The sequence below is a fragment of the Xenopus laevis genome, chromosome 9_10S (assembly GCF_017654675.1).
Source record: "Xenopus laevis strain J_2021 chromosome 9_10S, Xenopus_laevis_v10.1, whole genome shotgun sequence".
NCBI lineage: Eukaryota > Metazoa > Chordata > Amphibia > Anura > Pipidae > Xenopus > Xenopus laevis.
This window is the reverse complement of record NC_054388.1, coordinates 23,088,536-23,109,989: the sequence shown is the minus strand read 5'-3', so window position 1 is coordinate 23,109,989 and position 21,454 is coordinate 23,088,536. Positions and strand designations below refer to the sequence as shown.

The window sequence follows — 21,454 nt, the reverse complement described above, 5'->3', positions numbered from 1 at the left end:
AAAAAGCTTAAAAGATAAGAAGGTTGATCATTTTGTCCAGAAACAGTTTGGACCCAAGCTGGCAAATATCAAAGCCTGTGGATATTTCACGTTTGCAAATATTATCATGCAAATAATGAGGCATAAAAAGAGAAAAAGCTTAAGAATTAAACAAATTGTTGTCTTACCACAGAGTCATGGTGATACTTATTAAATGGAGAAAAATGGGTAACAAAGAAAAGAAAGGAAAGAGAAAGGAAATGCATAGAGCTTTCAGAGAGAGGAAATGAAGAAAAAAGGGGTGTGGGCCCGGTCAGTAAAAATAATACTCAATTACAATGTAACTAAAATCAAAAATAGCTTAAAAGATGGTTGATCATTTTGTCCAGAAAAGGTGAGCTGGGAAATTGCAAATATCAGAACCTGATGGTATTTCACTGTTACAGTTATTATTCAAAATATGAGGCATAAAACAGAGAAAAAGTATAAAAATCAATAAGTGTCACAACAATATAAATGCACTTAGCAGTTACCGGGCTACTCCTTACAATTGTACATCACCCCCGTAAGTAAATGGACTTGTATTTACTTGGCACACGGCGCTTGGACATTTGCAGGGGTTTCCCTAAAATAAACACATTATCCGACCCGCCCTCACTCTTTCCTTGTACTGGCTGCTGACACTGCCCCTTATACACAGCGCACCCTGCCCACAGCCAACACAGCCCACACCAAGTGTGTGTAGAGATACGGATGAGGAGTCTCTCCCAGTCCCTGTCCCAGACAGCCACATCCCTGCTCAGTCAAGTGCTGCATCGACAAGCACAGTGTTGCCTACTTGTACGGGCAAAGAAAGAATTTGCGTTATTACCCAGGCGCAAACACTCTCTATCAGTAAAAGACCCCCTCCTCCTCTTTTACGCACACATAACCTTGTGTGAAGTTGTAAACAGTGTAAAACTTCCTCTGTACTTTGTCACCGCGATATCCTGTGAGATACCGCAAAATCCAAAGTCCCCCAGAGAGACGTCGCTATAGAGATGAAAATCAACATTTTACATTGAGCGCGGGCATGGGAATCCTGATTGGGAGAATGGGATGTGTTCCCCGTGCGAAGAATGTACGCTTTAGAACCCTACAGAAAATCCTCTTCACTCTCTGCCTGCTCACGTTATTGTTCATGGTCGTTCTTTACAAGGACCGGATCTTACAGCGGGTCGCTCAGAGCCTGCCCGCAATCAGCCCCAGGTAAGGGTTTTAATATGGTATAAGGGGGCAGTGCCACTCTGTCTGGCACACAGCCTGTCACTACCACTAACTTGTGTAGCAGAGAGAACAAGAACAGATAATGTTCTGGAAATCTATAGGATGGTTGTCTTCAATAAAGTACCAGTATCCCTGCCCTAATTGCCTGTAGTGAAATGGTTTGGCACATTCATGATAAACTGCCCCTTCTTTTAGATTACCCACCTCTAAGAACCATCTTTATAACAATTGTCATTATCATCATAATCATTATAGGTTGGGAAAGCCATATTACTATTCTGCCTCACAGGAAAATCTTTTAGGGTCCACATAAGCTTTGAAAATACAGCAAAACCTCAATCAAAAATACCCCTGATTTTACGTTTTTCCACTTTTTATATTGTTTTTTTTAAGTGGTGCCAACAATTTATAATGCATTCAGTGGTTGCTTTTCCATGATTTTACATAATGTTTTCCTGGCTTTTATATACAAATTTTGTCCTAATGTCCAAAATGTTTGTCATCTTTGGATGTTATTATTTGTGAAAAAGGTTTAAAATACTAATCAGATGCATATTTTACTATGGTTCTGTCTGAAAATAGTTGATTCCAGTTAGTCTGACAGGCAATACATGCACATATATTATCGTTATCCGAGAGAAATTTTCTAACCTGTCACTATTGTACAAAAATTGTAGGTACAAAAATCATAGGAAACAATTATATCTGCAATTATATATGACTATCATGCATAAATCATTTATTGCTGGCCATAGATGCACAAATATAATTGTCAGATATAATCCGACAGATAATTTCTGTCGGATAATGATAATATGTGTGCATATATTGCCTCTGTGACAATATTCATGGGTGACTGTCACTACTATTTCTGGGACATAAATTTCTTATGATTGTTGTCTGTCAATTAATGGCCAGAACATTGTCTGATTTGTTATTTTTCCTACTTTAATAATACAATTTAAATCTGAATGGTTAGTTTTAGATTGTTGCATTAAAATGAAAGATTGACATCCGATTATTCAAGAAATATATAGAAGGAATAAAATCTGAATATCTGAACATTTCCTCTGGATAGAGATTTCGACTGGGCAAAAGGTTACAAAGAAAATTATCATTGGTGTATGCTACAGACCACCTTGTATAAGTGACCAGAATGAAGCCCAGGTTTGTAAATATGTTAAATGACAACTTTTTATCTCAGCTCAGACCAGAACCTACTAGGAATAATTCTCTTTTGGATCTTGTAATAACTAATAATACTGAACTCATCTCTAGCATGGACGAGCATTTAAAATCTCTTTTGAGGTTCTGTTGCAGAGGCAACTCTATAAAGGAGTAACTAAAACACTGAATTTTAGATGTGCAAACTTTGACAGTATAAGGGCATCTCTGCAACATATTAAGTGGGAAATGCTTTTCACAGGGTTAAATACTGACCAAAAATGGCATGTCTTTAAAATGCTGCTTAATAAATATACATGTCGGTATATTCCCATTGCAAGCAAGGAACACTGTTGCAAAACAAAACTTTTGTGGTTCAATAGAAGTGTTGAGGTGGGTAAAGGTGGCCATACACGGGCAGATTAAAGACACCAATATTGGTTCTTTAGACCAATTTGGCAGCTTATCTGCTTGTGTATGGGGGCTTCTGATGGGACTTCCCTGGCCACGCTATAGATCGGGAAGGTTTAATTTTTCAGGCGATTGAACCGTCGGAGCAGATTGCTCCTCATTGCAATCCAATCGTACCGCCCAAGGGCCGAACATTCGTGATATAGCCGTGCCGTCGGTGGGCATATCGCGGAAAGAAATGCTCGTTTGGCAGTGTCACCAAACAAGCGGATCTTATTGTGTATGGCCAGCTTAAAGGACCAGTAACATAATTAGTTTTTTTAATTTGTTAGTATACAACGAAAAAAAACCACCAAGACAAATTAAACTTTAAAATCGCAAAGCCTTCATTTAGAAATAACTGATCGAAACTCCACTTCCCCTCCTCTTCAGAAAAGGTGACGGGGCGACATTCCATCCTGCGGCTCTTGATTTCTCCTCCCTGGCTATTCTACTGACAGCATGTGAATGAGTGTGGGCTAGGAAGAGGAACAAGGGACACTAAGCAGCAGCAGTAGTGCAGGAGGAGGAGGTAGCGGCACCTGTTCGGCCTCAGCTCCCCCCACTGGCTGCAGCTGGAGCCGCCACTAGCCATCTCTTCCAAAGCACATGCCTTGGCCAGTGGGAGCGCTATCCCATCTATCCCAGGGGCTTCCCAGCCGCATCATCCCACAGAGAGTCACGGGCGCTGGCTGTGCACAGTGTTGCCTTCTGTTTGATAGCAGAAGAGTAGCGGAATTCGTGTGACAGGGAGCGACATGGCATTGGTTCTCAGAGACTTCGAGCAGCAGTTGCGGGGTCAGTTCGGCCAAGGGCACGCTCCACGACAGCCAGATAAGCGGCGTACACCGACAGCGAAGGCCTCTCCGAACTGAAGTCAAGTCAGAACATTATGTCTCACAAAGAGGATTACATTTGCTTTGACATTAAAGTGCATACAGCTGTTGGTTTTTAAACGACAGTAGCCATTATAGCGCTGGTTTCACTTACATTGCGATCCCGTAGAGAAAAATTATCCTCTTTAAGTCCGAGACACACGCTACAGTCTTGGCTCGACCATTAGTCAGTGTTCTGCCTTACGGTGTGCACAAAAGTCTCAGAGCAATGCCATACCGCTACCTGTCACACAAATTCCGCTACTCTTCTGCTATCAAACCGAAGGCAACACTGTGCTCGCGCAGCACCCGTGACTCTGCATGGAATGATGCGGCTGGGAAGCCCCCGGGAAAGCACTCCCACTGGCCAAGGCATGAGCTTCTTCCCCAGGAGAGATGGCTAGCGGCGGCTCTGGCTGCAGGAGCCAAGGCCGAACCGACAGCTAAAATGTTGATAAAGTACAAAGAGGCCAATAAATCATGCAAAAAAGCAAAAATCTACAGAAAAGGGTATTTCAGCAAGCAGTAAAAATAATCCAAAATAATTTTTTAATTGGTTGATGAGAACAGAAAAGCTGAGATTCAGAACTCGTCTATACAAATGAGGAACCAGTTAAGTAAGGTTTCCTTTATAATAGTCCCAATTCTAGTAATACAACTAATGATGCATGCTTCACACATGAGGAAAGAGACTAGAACATATTAAGATAAACAAAGGCCCGGGACTGGATGGTATTCATCCCAGGGTACTTAGCGAGCTTAGCTCTCTGATTGCCAAACCTCTTTACTTAAAGGGGTTGTTCACCTTCATACAACTAGTTGGTTTCAGATAGATCACCAGAAATAACGACTTTTTCCAATGACTTTCTATTTTCTATTTGTGACGGTTTTTCTAATATTGAAGTGTAAAGTGTAATTTCTCTCCTTCGGAAGCAGCTCTGGGAGGGGGGGTCGCCGGTCCTGTAAACTGATACATTTCTTATCTTTGTCCCTGCTGAGCAGAATCTCTAGGTTTCAGTACAGGCAGCTGTTAGAATTGATACAATTGTTGCTAATACTCCAGAAATGCTGCTGAGAAATGTATCAACTCAATGTTGCAAAATTGTAACAGTTTAGAGTCTGCACCTGAATTACTGAGCTAACAGAGACACGAACATTCACCTTTAAACTTAGATTTTGGAAAAAACGTAAAAAATAAATAATGGAAAGTAATTGAAAAAAGTCTTGATTTCTGGGGAACAATCTAAAAACAACGGAATTGGAAAAAGTGTTTGGAAGGTGAACAACCCCTTTAACAAGAAGGATATACCATTGATTTTGTTGAATATAGTAATGGAAAAAAACAGTATAATGTCGGACTCACTTACACTGCATTTGTTAAATGTAGCTAGGTCTTTAATTCCAAGACATTGAAAGACAGTATCCCCCCTGGCATATAAGGATTTAGTAGAAGAAAATAGAAAAATGGAAGAGAGGACACATGTATTACACAATACAAGTAAAATGTACTGGAAAACATGGGAACCTTGGTTATCCTTTCTCAAAAATTAGACCTTTTAAATATTACTAAAGTGAGTTAAGAGCATTAGGATAATAGGTATATAACAGTAGAAGCACCAAACAGATATACGAAAATGGATATAAAGAGTATTATGGCTTAACTGTATATGTTTAAAATATGCTGTCTTAAACTGTCAATGGTCCTTTGTATATTAAGAAGTATATCTTTTAGAAATCCTTCCCTTTTTTTCTGTACACTCTTTTTTCCCCACAAAAATGTTTTTGATATAATAATAAAAAAAACTTTCACATTTCTGCCCCAAAATACACTCCACACATGCCCATGACTTGACTGTCATTGGGCTATCCAATGACAGTAGATTGCAGGAGAGGAAAGCGGATAATCTGTTCCGTGTCCACCTTACTAATAGAATTCATTGTAGACAATTCTGGGCTTCCGTGGTGCAAGCTCATTATCTATCTTTTGACCACCCCATACCAATTCCCTCGCCCTAAGCTACCTTGTGACCATTCTCCATTGCCCTTTTCTCTTGTCCAGTATATAGTAACTGCTGATCGGTTACTGTGTTAGTGCAGCAGAACAAACATTGTCAATTTTACTACATCATTCCGTTTGGGGTTTTCAGTTTGCTTCCTGTGTAGTAAATGTAAATACACCAAGTTAATCAAGGCCTGTTTGTTAGCTTTTACAATAATGTGGCTGTTCGGTTTATATTGATAAATACAGTACATAGCAGGAACTATGCTAGACTGATGATAGGGTTAACTGCATGTATAGGTCCCTATGGCCAACATTTCTTTCCTTAGCAAACAGCTTTGCTTGTGATGTGTAGCTTTAACTAAATAACAACAAGGACAAGGCAACTACATATAATTTATTCATGACATTATCTTTATTGTTGATTGTAATTACAAGTGTCCTGTCAGTGCCTGGCTATTGGTATAATGCCTATAAGGATGGAAGAATCTAATACTTTTTCTGCATTTGATGAATGTGGATATTCCAATAAATCGTGCTGCTAAAGCAACCATGTGGCCAATCTCATGCTTTGTAACTTTCCATGAAGGTTTAAACTGAGAAATAGAAATTTCTATGGACCAGAGTCAACACCAGTTGATCAAGGCCAAAATCAACACAAGTTTTACTAGTGCAGAGCAAAAGTACATAGTACATATTATAATTATTTTGATGAACTTTCAGTTTTTGGTCTTACTGTTCCTTTAAATGTAATTGCTAGTGAAAGCAAAGGCTGATTGTCCCAATCTGTTCTCCGGGTATAATACTTGTTAAAAAGGAGTCTATTCACCTCTTTAAATCAACTTTAATTAGCTGGCTTGCAACATCATTTTGAACAGTCAAAGCCAGGAATGCAAACAGAAGTATATTGGTTTTTATATAATAATAATTTGTATGGGGGCATGGCCTGCATGGAGACGGAGTAGGACACAGCAAGCAAGAGCTCTGAAAGGGGGAACATTATATTCTCTAATATCCTGCAAAAAAACATAGTATTTACCCTCCACCGGCAGCAAGAACTGCAGCAGACTGTTCTCTTATGCGCAGATGAACACGCCAAAGCAGCACATTACCGAGTAAAAAGGCAGCACCTCTCATGGCTTCCCAAGATGGCAGCGACTCCTCTCCAGAGCGCACAGACACAGAGGCGCAGCAGGGGGTGAGTGACACAACGGCAAAAAAGCTTGCACAATTTGCCAAAACCCCATTACCCCAGCGCCCTAACAAAAATGTAACCACAGACCAGGAGCAGATACCTGGGAGCCACAACAGGGAAGAGGACATGGCGCACGCTAACACGCCTGTACCTAGGCCCACATCCCCTCCCCTGCTCTCAGAACCTACACTGTTGGAAGTCCTAAATGCCATAACCACAAATCACACAACTGTTGTGGGGAAAACTGATGAGTTAAAAATGGACTTTGCGATTCTAAGGCATGATGTGCAGAAGTTGAGAGAGCAGTGGTGGAACTACCGGGGGAGCAGGGGGGGCCCTCAGGGCCCCCCGACAGCCCATGCGCCACTGAGGGGGGCGTACGGAGGGGGCAAGGCACGGCTTCGCGTCACCAACAGGGCCCGTCCCCCTCTAGTTACGCTACTGTGAGTGAGAGAATGGGGGAGGTAGAAAGAAGGGTCAGTGAGTTGGAGGAACTAACAGCACTGCTACCAGCATGCATTGCCACAACAGAGAGGCAGCTGGCACAAATTGAGAAAAAGGCGGATGATCTCGAAAATTGCCTCCGGCGTAACAATATAAGGCTATTGGGTATCCCAGAAAGGGCTACAGGAGACTCATCTTTTAAGGGATAGTGTGATGGCATTAAAAAAACCCTGGATAAATGCAATGTACCACTCTCACTACTCTAACTATTCCACAAGAGTATCAATTCTAGTAAACAAAAACTGCTCGTTTGCAATAGACTCAATGGTTACGGATAGATATGGGAGGTATATATTTATATATGGGACCCTTCAGGGGAAAAAAATTACATTGGCTAATATTTATGCCTCACCCCACCCACTGATGAGTTCTTCACGGAGCTAACAGGGAAAATATTGGCATTGCCAACTGCACCCCTTCTACTGCTGGGTGACTTTAATGCTATATGTAACCCAGATATGGATAAACTTCATCCCCCTAGAGTAAGCTCCACAATCTTTAAAAAATAGCTCGAAACACTTTTGATCTGATAGATCTTTGGAGAACTCGGCACCCCACAAGTAAACAGTACACATGCTATTCCCCAGGACACAACAACATGTCCTGCATTGATTTGGCTTTGGGTTCTCTAGAACTGAACAAATAGGTCCACAAAGTGGATATACTTACTAGAGGGATTTCGGGTCATTCTCCAATTTTACTATCTATATCAGGGATCCCCAACCTTTGTCACCCATGAGCAACATTCAGATTTAAAAAGAGTTGGGGAGCAACACAAGCAGGGAAACCGTTCCTGGGCGGTGCCAAATAAGGGCTGTGATTGACTATTGGTAGCCCCTATGTGGACTCTTCATCTACAGGAGGCTCTATTTGACAGTACACCTGTTTTTTATGCAACCAAAACTTGCCTCCAAGTCTGGAATTAAAAAATAATCACCTGCTTTGAGGCCACTGAGAGCAACATCCAAGGGGTTGGAGAGCAACATGTTGCTCACGAGCTACTGGTTGGGGATCACTGATCTATATCAACTTCACAATTACTGACAGATAGAATTTGGAGACTGAGTCCATACTGGGCCAAACATGAGCAGCTTAATGAAACAATACATAACAGTATTCAGACCTTTTTAGCAGTAAACAAAGAAGACACCCCCTTAACCACAACCTGGGATGCCTTTAAGGCATATACAAGGGGTGAATTCATCAGTAACATGAAAGCAATCACAAATGCAGGCTGACATAACTCAAAAAACACATAATGCCCAAGACAAAGAGGTCGCCTATATTGCATGTCCGAATGACTTGACACACCAACAGTCGATAGATAGTCAAAGAGCACTTTTGGAATTTGGAATTAACAAAAAAGCAAGCTCTCTACCAAAGAGCTAACATTTTTGAATCTGGGGATAAAAATTTGAAATTACTGGCAATCCTTTCAAAAGACACTACAACTAATACGGCAATTCCAGCAGTGAAACTGCATCAGGGTGAAATAAATCCTCCCCGGAAGAGATAAATAATAGGTTTCTAGAGTATTATACTGACTTATATACCTCCAAACTGGGGACCCCTCCAAATGAGATTAAAGGCTATTTAAAAGAAACAGACCTGCCAACATTAGATGATCAGGTAGCCACAGATTTAGAAGCAGACATCACACAATCAGAGGTTGAAGCAGCCATTGCAGCCTTCCCAGAAGGAAAAACACCAGCGACTGATGGCTTACCAATAGAATGGTATAAGCAACATGTCAAACTTGCTCCGATCCTGGTAAAAATGTATAATGAGGTGAAAAGTGGGAAACCCCTCCCTGACTCTATGAGGGAAACACTGACAATCTTAATCCTGAAATATGTTCCCCACATTTATCGGACATAATCTCGGCAGATCAAAAGGACTTTATGCCAGGTCGCTCTACAGATATCAATATAAGGAGACTGTTTACTAATATTGAAATAGAACATGACAATGCCGGAACTAGAGTAATAGCCTCATTAGATAATGAAAAGCCTTTTGATTCTGTGGAATGGGAATACTTATGGGCCACAATGGAAAGGGTGGGTATACGTCCAACATACATTAAATGGGTATGAACACTATACCACAACCCAATAGTGTCAGGATAAGCCCAGGATCGATCCCTGGTTTCCTGGGTTCTGGACACGGCACCTTGCCAGATGAGCCACCAGGGGCTCTTGGGGCTCATCATGAACTCTTGTTGTTACTTATGTTATCTGCCTGTTCACAGTTTGTTCTTCTGTTCCTCCCTATTCTCCACCCACCTCGTTTACCCTCATGTGTTCCCCATTCCCAATTACCTGCCCTTTATTAACCCCGCCCTGAGCTTTGCTCAGGGCTGAGTCATAAATGTTTCTGTGCTGTTGTATCCTGGATCCTGTGCCCTAAATGCTTTGGACTTTGATTACCTTGTTCCTGAAATCCTTGTTTCCAGTGTGAGTACCCCATTACCTCGTATCCCGTGGAACCCCAGTTTTGACTTTGGCCTGACCCTATCTTCACCTTGCCCTTCTTGCCTTTGTTTACCCTTTTGTTGCTATTAAATCATCGTTTCAACCCTGCCCATGCCTCCTACCATCTTTGGCTACACCCCAGGGCTTCCCCCATATCCGCTCCCCAGGGAGTGGCTCTCCTCGATCACCCTGGTTCCCAGCGGTGATCATTACAAATAGCTAGAATAAGAACGAACATGAATGTATCAAAAGCAGTTCCAATAAAAAGGGGAACGAGACAGGGCTGCCCCCTCTCGCCTCGCACTAGAAGAGGGGGTCTAACCATGGGAAAGATGAGTGAAACTATCTCAATGTACGCAGATGACACACTTCTATATTTACCAAACTCTCACCGGGCTCTCAGAGACACTCTTAAAATTATTGATAGTCATACCGACTATTCAGGCCTTAGTATAAACTGGTCAAAATCAGTTTTATTTCCCATAGACAAGCTCCCAGACAATCCCCCACAGCAAACGTTAGGCTTAAGATGGGTAGATAAGTTAAAATATTTAGGTATTTGGATACATGTAAACCTAGTAAAATACAGTGAGTTGTATATACTTCCTCTTATTAAACTTATAGAGGAAAAAAAGGGATTTATGGGCCAATTTACCACTCTCACTAATAGGGAGAATAAACCTGTTTAAAATGATGATAATCCCAAAACTAACATACATTTTTAGATAATAACTAATAGGGATTCAAAAGTCCACGTTTGCAAAAATAAAGTCCCTAATGATATCCATATTTTGGAACAAAGCTTCCCCTAGACTAGCCCTCACGAAGCGGCAACTTCCCACCACCCAAGGAGGTCTAGCTGCCCCTATCTATATTACATGGCGGCACAATTGGCTGTGGCAAGACAATCAAATGCAGCGATAACCCTGGAAGCACAGGTCCTAGGTTCAAACAAACAATTTAAAAATATTCTATACAGGGGTACATCCTACTCCACTATGATCACTCCATTGATGAAGGCCACGGTTAAAGTGAAACAGCCCTACAATTTTATCCAGAGGCAGAACATCACTGCTCAGAGTATACCCCCTTGTGATGTAATCCTCAACTAATGCACCGTAAGCAAATCCCAGATCCACAAAACTGGGCACAATATAACATAAAGTACGTTGTGGATATTAAAGCGGAAGGCATCTTGCTAACATTTCAGGAACCGAAAGGGAAATTCTATCTCCCAAACAAGCTACTATTTATTACTATTCCGATGCCTGGAAAAATTTAACAAAATATGGGATTTGTGGGTGGAGACAGAACCAGATGTAAACCCTCCCTGAAGGTTTAACCCATCCCACCTATCTAGACCTTAAAGTGTAATTGTAAATGGAAAAAAAAATGTCTATATCTATGTCTGATTGAATCAACGCAAGGCGTTTAAGTATAACCTAATGGAATGACAACACCAAGGGGCAGATTCACTAAGGGTCGAATTTCGAAGTAAAAAATACTTCGAAATTCGACCCTCGAATTGAAATCCTTCGACTTCGAATATCGAAGTCGAAGGATTTAGCGCTAAACGTTCGTTCGATCGATCGAAGGATTTTTGGTTCGATCGAACGATTAAATCCTTCGAATCGAACGATTCGAAGGATTTTAATCCAACGATCGAAGGAAAATCCTTCGATCAAAAAAAGGTTAGCAAACCTATGGGGACCTTCCCCATAGGCGAACATTGACTTCGGTAGGTTTTACCTGCCGAAGTAGGGGGTCGAAGTTTTTTTTAAAGGGAAAGTACTTCGACTATCGAATGGTCGAATAGTCGAACGATTTTTCGTTCGATTCGTTCGATTTCGTTCGTATTCGAACGAATTTAACCAATTCGATGGTCGAAGTACCAAAAAAATACATCGAAATTCGAATTTTTTTCATTCGAATCCTTCACTCGAGCTTAGTGAATCGGCCCCTAAGTCTGTTTTTCTTTCTTTACTTTGTTTTTCTTTATTTTATTGTGGACATTGTATCCTTCTTTTATAGTTGTTCAATGCTTATAATATACATTTGCATACAAGGACATGTCTGTAACTTTCTATGCAATATTGTGGTTTAATAAAAAAAGAATTGTTAAAAAATTTTTTGCATAATTCCAATTATTGTCTAAATAACAATTTCCCTTTTCTCTGTAATAATATAGTGTTTCGTACTTGATGTTAATGGCGTGGTTTTGGAGACAAACATTACTATTGTGTTTATTTAATGTTTAATTATTTTTTTTAGCAGACTTGATATGGTGATCCAAATAACGTGAAGATTCTTTATCCAGAACACCCCAGGTCCTAAGCATTATGGATAATGGATCCTACACCAGTATTGGAAAGTTACTATGAATAGATTTTCATTTTGGGGGTGGAGAGCTTCATTCCAAGTCTCCTTCTGCACTAGTGCCACTTTCACAACTGGTTCTGTTAATCAAGTAAAATATAGAAAATCATCACTGGCTTGAGACTGTCTTAAAAGTTATTCAAGTGTTTGGTATTGATTTTATATTTTTATGAAATAATGTGAAGCTTGCAAATATGCACATCATATATGGCAGTAACTGTTGCTGCTGATCAAAATTTAAAAATATTGCAATGGGAATTTCTGTGGATGCAGTGAAATATAGGCACAACAGTATTTTATGCAGACAACTTTAAATGCAATTGGTATTTTGGTAGTGATGTTTTAGATGGGTATTGGTGCTGTCTATAGGGTTTCCAACTTGTCTGAACATAATATTGGCCTTTCTAAAGTTTTAGTTTGTTTCCCCTATTTGTAACATTGGCATCTACCACCATTTTTGCCAACCAGGTGGCGACCAAAGCTGCCTGTGATAAACATGTAAGGCTTTGGGACAAAGAGGGAACTGGTGTGGTACATTGAGCTGTCCAAACCCAACTGAATCAAATATAATGAAAAGTGTTGACAACTCTGCTTCTCCTGTCACCTCTAAACTCACTAACAACTTCATTTGGTCTCTCTCAGTGGACTGACTCACCTACCCACATCGAGGGTCATGCTATCTGACCATCACCTACTCTCCTTTCAGATAACACTTTCACAACCATCTCTCTCCACCCACACGTACAGAAAACATTAACGCATTTGATCCACAATAATTATCAACAGTATCAGCAAAATCCATCTCTCATATTAACAACCTCTCCTGTCCAAATAGGACAGCTTCTCTCTACAAAGATGCTCTTTCAACACCTCCCTACTCCCTTGCTTCTTCTACCACCCATCACAGCCGACCAGCTAAACCCCAACCCTGGCACACTAGTGTAACTCAGTACCTCAGAAGATGTAGTAGATCAGCTGAACGACGGTGGAGAAAGTCCTGACTTCATCCACTTCAAATTCATGCTCTCCTGCTACAATCGAGCTCTATCAATAGCTAAAGAAAAGTACTTCTCTTCTTTAATCTCCACTCTGTCCTTTCAACCGCCGGGACTGTTTGCTCACTCCTATGCTCTCCTCCACCACTCCACCCATTAATTTAACTGCCCAAGACCTTTCTTTAATGAAAACATCTATCTCATTAGACTGGGCATACTGTCTGACAACAATCTCAGACTAACGTGCAGTCCACTCTAATCCACTTTGCACTCCTTCACTCCAGCAACACTATGAAATTAACAAACTTTTAGCCGGCTCGAAACCCACAACCTGCTCCCTTGACCCCATACCCTCTCGCCTCCTTTATCCAATCTCTGATACACTCTCTCCTGCACTTAGCCACCTATTTAACCATTCACTCTCTACTGGTACTTTTCCATCCATATACAAACAAGCACTAACCACTCCTATCCTCCAAAAACATTCCCTTGATCCCAGCTCTCCCTCTAACTATCATCCAGTTTCCCTTCTTCCATTAGAATCCAAATTACTGGAAAGGCTTGTTTACAAACACCTCATCCAGCTTTTTTTTACAATTTTCTTTGGCCTTTATTATTTATTTTTGGTGCTGGTGTGTGTCTGGGCTGGCTCCCTCCCCTGGCTGATCCACTTACATCTTGTACCCACCCCCCAACCTGGCGAAGTGGAAATGGCCAGAGAAGGAAAGGAAGCCCCGCCTGCCAGCTGCTGCAGTCTGCGGAGAGGCAGCCCGGAAAAGGAGTCGAGCATTGCAATGGCACGTCACATGCGGTGCCACTCTGGCCTGTGTCTGTTGCACTTGAGACTTGACTTATTAAATCCTCCTGATCTGCGGTGATTGTTGTACCCGACTGACTGTCACACACACTTGCACACAGTGACGCCACCCAGCCGACAGGCATTCCACATCTCCATCAGGCACCTTCACTGAATCTAGGGGAGGGTGAGTCAATGTGCTCATCTACTCTTTTCCTGCTATAGGTTCTGGCCTGGGGGGTATTTAAACATGGATTTGCTCCTTGCCATCCTGCTGTGAGTTATGGGGGTATTTATACATGGAATTGCCCTTTGCCATCCTGCTATGGGTTCTGGGGGGTATTTATACATGGAATTGCCATTCAAAATACCAGCAGCACACTAAATTGGGTTGCAAAAGTGTACAAAAAAGACAAATTTATTAAGCCCACGTACAAAACGCAGCGTTTTGAGCCCACCAGGCCCTTTATCAAGCTTGATAAAGGGCCTGGTGGGCTCGAAACTTTGCCTTTTATATGTGTGCTTAATAAATTCTTCTTTTTTGTACACTATTGCAACCCAATACAGAGTAGACCCCCGGCAGCTCATAAACTGTTGTGCTATGGCCTGTATTGATGAGGATGCTATTCTAAGCACTTTTGTAATTTACATTCATTATTAATTTATTTTTTTATTCCAATATATAAAGGGAAATCTGTTCTGTTAATATGAATGAATTTTGTTCCAACAGTGACACCTGCTGGTCAGTTTCCCACAGGTCTGACCACCAAGTAGTCAAGGGAATTGTCAAGAGAAAGAAGGAGGCTGCTCTGATGTTCTTCTTCTTAGGAAAAAGAAAGTAGAAATCAAATTCATTCATATTAACATACATATATCCTTTATGAATAGCACTTTCATCAATTGTACACTGAAATATTTTAAAGGTTTACTTATCCTTTAAAAGACTTAATTTTATTGTTATTGGTATTTATTACTAATCTTCTACTTAGGTCTCTTCTACTCATACTCCTGCTTCTCATTGAAACCAGTACCTGGCTGGTAGGGTAATTTGGACCCTAGCAACCAGATAGCTGTGAAAATTTCAAACTGGAGAGCTGCAAAATAAAAAGCTAAATAATTAAAAACAGCAAATGATAAAACATTAAAACCAATTGCAAATTGTCTCTGAATGTCACTTTCAATATCATACTAACAGTTTTTTTACAGATGAACAACCCCTTTAATGAACAGGGAGCTCCACAGTTTCACTACTTAACCAGATTTATGTCTTCTCAGAATTACTTCTCTTGGCTCTGCCTTACTGCCAATCACAAACATAGACAATGTCACAGAGACTTTGTGTTCCTTGTCCATGTTTTAGTCATCTTACTTGCTTGTCTGGGATCAATGGAGTGCTCATTGGCCATTTCTACAGTGATTATACTGGAACAGCTAGGGTTAATCTGCTAATTATCCATTTTTATGTAGTATATGTAGTATACTGTCAGATCTGCATTTAATATTCTGATTATTCATTTAATACTGGCATGACTAAATTATGTTTTGCTAAATGGGTGTGGTATTTGGGGGTGTGACCAAAAGTGGGCACGGTTTCAGGGTTGTTGGGGTCCACCAGTTATCTCTTTGTCCAGGGCCCACCAAGGCCTTAAAACGGCCCTGACCATTCCTTTAAAGTTGCCTTCTCTAACGCTACTTCTACTACGTTCCTTCTCTCTGTCGGAGTTCCACAAGGCTCTGTTCTAGGCCACCTACTGTTTTCACTCTATACCATTTCGCTAGCAAAATGTATTCAGCCGTTTGGATTTTAGTATCACCTTTATGCTGATGACACCCAACTCTACTTTCTCCTCCTGACCACTCTCCTTCTGTCCTTTCCCAAGTTACAGACTGTTTCTGTGCTGTCTCCTCCTGGATGTCACAGCGCCACCTGAAAGCGAACCTTTCAAAAACAGAACTCATTATATTTTCTCCAATATCCTCCCCTTCCCTCAGATATCACTCACAGTAAACAATACTACCTTTCATTCCACCACACAGACATGCTGCCTAGGAGTCATACTAGACTCGCATCTGTCCTTTCCACCACACATTCAAACACTTGCAAAATCTTGTTGTATTAAACTGCACAACATTGCCTGAATACGGGTGAATTTAAGTTCAGAATCAACCAAAACACTTTAGTCTATCATCTCCCGCCTTAATTACTGCAACCTGCTCCTCGCAACCAGGTCCAGACTGAGAATTAAAATAGGCCCTGGCATTTCAGGTACACAGAGGCCCAATCAGCCCACACAGAGGCCCAATCAGCCCACACGGATGCCCAAACAGCCCCCAACAGCCCACTAAATATTGACTTTCTATGGCACTCTATAGCAGCCCCTCTGGCATTTGCCAGAACCCACAGATTGCCAGTCCTGGCCTGCTTGCAACATGTCGCCATGTCGCCTTTCACAATGCCAATCTGCTAGACTCATTCATCTATTTCAACGCTCAACATCAGCTGCTCCCATATGCATGTGCCTTAACTGTCTCCCAATCTCCTCTAGAATCAAATTCAAATTACTAACACTCACATTCAAGGCCCTCAACAATGAAGCACCTCCCTATATTTCATCTCTGATCTCCAAATACACTCCTTCTCGCAACCTTTGCTCTGCCTCACTTCTCCCATTGTCACCTACAAGACTTCTCTCTGGCTTCTGCTTTTCTCTGGAACTCTCTGCCTCGAGCCTCGAGCTGTCAGACTTTCTCCTCCTGTCCAAACTTTCAAATGCTCCTTAAAAACCCACCTGTTTAAAGAAGCTTATTCAATGTACCTTGATTAATAAATCATTGCTGTATCATAAATAACAAAATGTTTCTAAAATCCTAATGTCTCAGTTGTACCCTAACCATAAAGGAACAGTTCAGTGTGAAAATAAAAACTGTGTAAATAGATAGGATGTGCAAAATAAAAAATGTTTCTAATATAGTTAGGTAGCCAAACATGAATTGTAAACCTAAAAAACGAAACCTTAATTCAAATACCAAGAAATTATATTCACAACTATTGGTTGAGGTCTGACGGATGTCAGAAAAAACAAAAATTATTTTAGAAAAGAAAAAGAAACCCCACCAATTGTTATGATTCTAAAATTGGCCAGAAATACTGCAACGTGATTTATTACACTTGTTTACTGACAACAATTCATAGAGAATTGTAATAGAATTAATAAAGTGCTAGTGCTGCTATAAATTCATCCATAATTAGAACAATTCATGGATTTAAGTAAAGTGCTGTGCAATAAATTAGAATATTAGACCCCAAAGAAAAAAATCAATTAAAAATATATATAGAAAAATGACCAACTTTAGGTAGTGGGTTAGCAATTGAAGTCACAATCCATAAATTTAGATTACAGAAAATAGAAAAAATAGATGGTGGAGTTGTCCCATAAACTAACTGCCTGATTTTTTCTAAAGCCTGGGACACCACAAAGATGAAGGCAGGACAGGGTAACCGGGGCTGTGGCCTTGGTATTTAACTTGCCCTAAGTGTTATTAAGAGGCTAGGTATCCCTAAAAAGCCACAAACCGTCGGTCCCTTAGAAAGGAAGGAAGATTGTAAGAGTTTGTATAGAATAAAGAAGGATTAGACCCCAAGCTCTCTTGCCCCCACTTCCATTGAAAAACCCAGCCCAAATGTTTCCTATAGATCGATTTAGCAAAAATTCAATTTGACCACAAGAGGATCACTAAAAACGCCGACGTACGTTTCGCTGAATAGCTTTGTCAAGGCGAGAAACTCTATCTATTTTCTGTAATCTAAATTCTGTAATCTAAATTTATGGATTGTGACTTCAATTGCTAACCCACTACCTAAAGTTGGTCATTTTTCTATATATATTTTTAATTGATTTTTTTCTTTGGGGTCTAATATTCTAATTTATTGCACAGCACTTTACTTAAATCCATGAATTGTTCTAATTATGGATGAATTTATAGCAGCACTAGCACTTTATTAATTCTATTACAATTCTCTATGAATTGTTGTCAGTAAACAAGTGTAATAAATCACGTTGCAGTATTTCTGGCCAATTTTAGAATCATAACAATTGGTGGGGTTTCTTTTTCTTTTCTAAAATAGGTAGCCAAACATGTAATGTATAAAGGCTGGAGTGACTGGATGTCTAACATAATAGCCAGAACACTACTTCCTGCTTTGCAGCTCTATAACTCTGAGCTAGGGGGCCACATGGTACATATCTGTTCAGTGAGTTTGCAATTGATCCTCAGCATTTAGCTCAGATTCAAAAGCAACAGATATAACCCATGTGTCCCCCCCCCCCTCAAGTCTGGGATTTGTTACTGCCTGGTAACCAGGATAACCAGTCAGTGTGAACCAAGAGAGCTTCAAAGCAGGACGTAGTGTTCTGGCTATTATGTTAGACATCCAGTCACGCCAGCCTTTATTTATTACATTTTTGGCTAACTATATTAGAATCATTTTTTATTTTGCACAGCCTATTTACCCCGTTTTTATTTTTACACTGAACAATTCTGTTAAGTTTGTAAACTCTAATTTGTAGAGCCCTCTAATATCCTATTGTACTCTGTTTGTTATCCACCATTTATTCCCTGTTTGTTATAACTAAGGTAAAGCACTGCATATCTTGTCAACTCTATATAAATGATGATGATGTTGATGAAAAGTGTCTCACTGCTGTACATAGCAAACTTTTTCCTACACTGCTATAAAATCCAAGGAATTTTTTTTTTTAGAATATATGTTACAAATATAACCATGTAAAAATATGTTGTTTGTTTATCAAGCATGTGTGAATGAAGGTGAACATTGTAACCTTGTTTTGATTAGTGATAAAGTTTTCAAGCTGCGATTATTAATTTTCGATTTCATCATTACTATGTGTTATGTACAGGGCATAGGCAAGCACAACTGATTAAATATTATGGGGCAGATCATCTCACTTATCTGGCTGGATTGGAATGAACATAGTTCCAATCAGATTATAAAATTCTACCTCTACTAAATCTGTGAGCTCACTGTTGTGACTTAATGCCATTGTTTCCCTGAATGCATGTTTGGTATAGATTGATTGATTTTTGCATTACATTAAGGGCAGCGGCACATGACGAGATAAATCGTTTGTGCTTAATCTTTTCTGCGCCTGTGATAATCTCTTTCAAAGGCTTCCACACTAATGATAAAGTAAATCACTGGTGGTAAAAATATATATGCAGATCTTTATTTTTCCAAAGTTGCCTCACTCATGAGTTTCTTACTTTGCCTTTTTGTCCAGCATCATAAAACAGCAAGCCATTGCTTTTGTATCATTAAAGAGAGCTTTTGAGTAATGGGTGAATATTCACCTGCGAGCTAACACCCAGTCTACTAAATTGCCATTCTTCTTTGTTTTAACAGTGAGCTGACAAAGGTATCAGGAATCCTGGGAGATACCAACAGAAGATATCTGCATCCATCTGCAGCTAATAAAAGCTTGAAATTGTCAACTCAAGAATCACAGAAAATTACTAAATCAAACAACATGACTATAGTGTTACCAGTTTTGAAAAAAGAGGGAACTGAGCAATTAATCAAGAGGACATCTTCCAAAGTAACCACTGAGTCTTCTAAAACCACCCTAGAGTCAGTAGGCATGACTACAAAGCACTTAGAAACCACTACTGAGTCTCCAACTATCACCACAAAGCATTCCATAATTACAGAGCCTGAAAATGTCCCAAGAAATCCTTCCAGAATTACTGAGTCTCCTCCTGTCACCAAAGAGAATTCAGAAATCATCTCCAGTATCACAAAAGCCAGAGAAATAACAACCACGTTATCTTACCTTGGGGATGCCTATGGATGGGACAACACTTACCTTAACTCTGTAGGTATTATGGGTCTCTGGATTTTTAATTGAATAATTATACAACTATGATATAAACGGACATAATCTTGCCAAATAAACTATCACTGCTAAAGGGGTTGTTCACCTTCTAAGCACTTTTTCAGTTCAGTTGTTTTCAGATTGTTCGCCATTAACAAATACTTTTTTCCATTATTTCAATCTTGTTCACATTTTCCCAAAATTGAAGTTGAAAGTTTAAAGGGGCTGTTAACCTTCATACTCTTTTTTCAGTTCAGTTGGTTTCAGACAGTTCACCAGAAATAAAGACTTTTTGCAATTGCTATTTTCTATTTGTGATCGTTTTCTTATATTGAAATGTAAAGTTTTATTTTTCACCTTCTAAAGAAGCTTGGGGGCGGGGTCACTGACTGTTCTAAATTGATACATTTAGTTGATATATTTGTTATCTTTGTCCCTGCTGAGCAGAATCCCTGAGTTTCATTAAGGGGCATGTAAAAGCAAATTAATAAAATCCCAATTTTACTTTCTTCAATGAAAAAGAAACCTATTGCCAATATACTTTTGTGCACTGTTTTTATAAGAAACCTGACTGTATGCAGTGAAATTCTCCCTTCATTTACTGGTGTGCATAGGAATTGTCAGACGGTCCCTAATTGCTGAGCAGGGAAACAATCATACTTATGAACAGCAGGGGGAGCCCTGTCTTACTTCTCAGCCATGCAGAACTAAAGCAGCTTTGTTTTTTTAGTTTTTTTCCCTGTAGAGCAGTCAGCGACTGTGTAGAGATTTGTATTGGATTTTATTTTTGCTTTTATATCCCCTTTACTGCTTTACTGTTTCCAACTCCAGTTGCAGGGACAAAGATCGTGGAGCCAGATTTAAACAGATAAACTGGGATTCTATTTGAAGGATTATTTTGCTGCAGCCAATGGTTCTGCAGAGTTGGAGAAAGTTTGTATTAAACAATACAAAAACTATAAAATCCACATTAGATTACATGACAACACAGGACCCAGTGCAGTCTGCATATTCTGATTATTAATCAGTCTTGCTGTATTGGCTTTTGGCGAATATCATTTGACATGTGCTGTTTTGATAATTGATGGCGATCCCTAAGCAGCCCAGACCACACTGAGCATGTGCACAGTGTAGGTCTATGTCTTGCCCCATGTGGCCAACTTTGAAAGCATAAATCATTTGTTTGATTGGGCTTGTGTGCAGTAAGTTCATGTTTATGTTTAGTATACAAAATACAGCATTTGTAGCCTTATTCTATTTTAGACTTTGTTTCCCCCTTAAAAGCAGCTGTTAGTACTGATACTGAATAGTTGCTAATATTCCAAAGAAGCTGCTGAGAGATGTATCAACTTATGTAGCCACTAAGGGGCACATTTACTAAGCTCCAGTGAAGGATTCGAAGTAAAAAAACATTGAATTTCGATTTTTTTTTTGGGTACTTCGACCTTTGACTACGACTTTGACCTCGAATCGAACGATTCTAACTAAAAATC

At 40.0% G+C, this 21,454-nt stretch overlaps 1 protein-coding gene across 1 annotated transcript in view; it reads left to right on the top strand.

The window, feature by feature from the left end:
• The first annotated feature begins 633 nt into the window (after positions 1-633).
• The window catches only part of abo2.S (alpha-N-acetylgalactosaminide alpha-2,6-sialyltransferase 2-like [provisional] S homeolog), a 45,446-nt gene continuing 24,625 nt past the window's right edge, over positions 634-21,454 (top strand). Inside the window, exons 1-2 of the mRNA XM_018238330.2 lie at positions 634-1,227; positions 19,493-19,961. Of these exons, the coding sequence (XP_018093819.1) occupies positions 1,052-1,227; positions 19,493-19,961 (645 nt within the window). The 5' untranslated portion in view covers positions 634-1,051. The remainder of the gene's footprint in view (positions 1,228-19,492; positions 19,962-21,454) is intronic.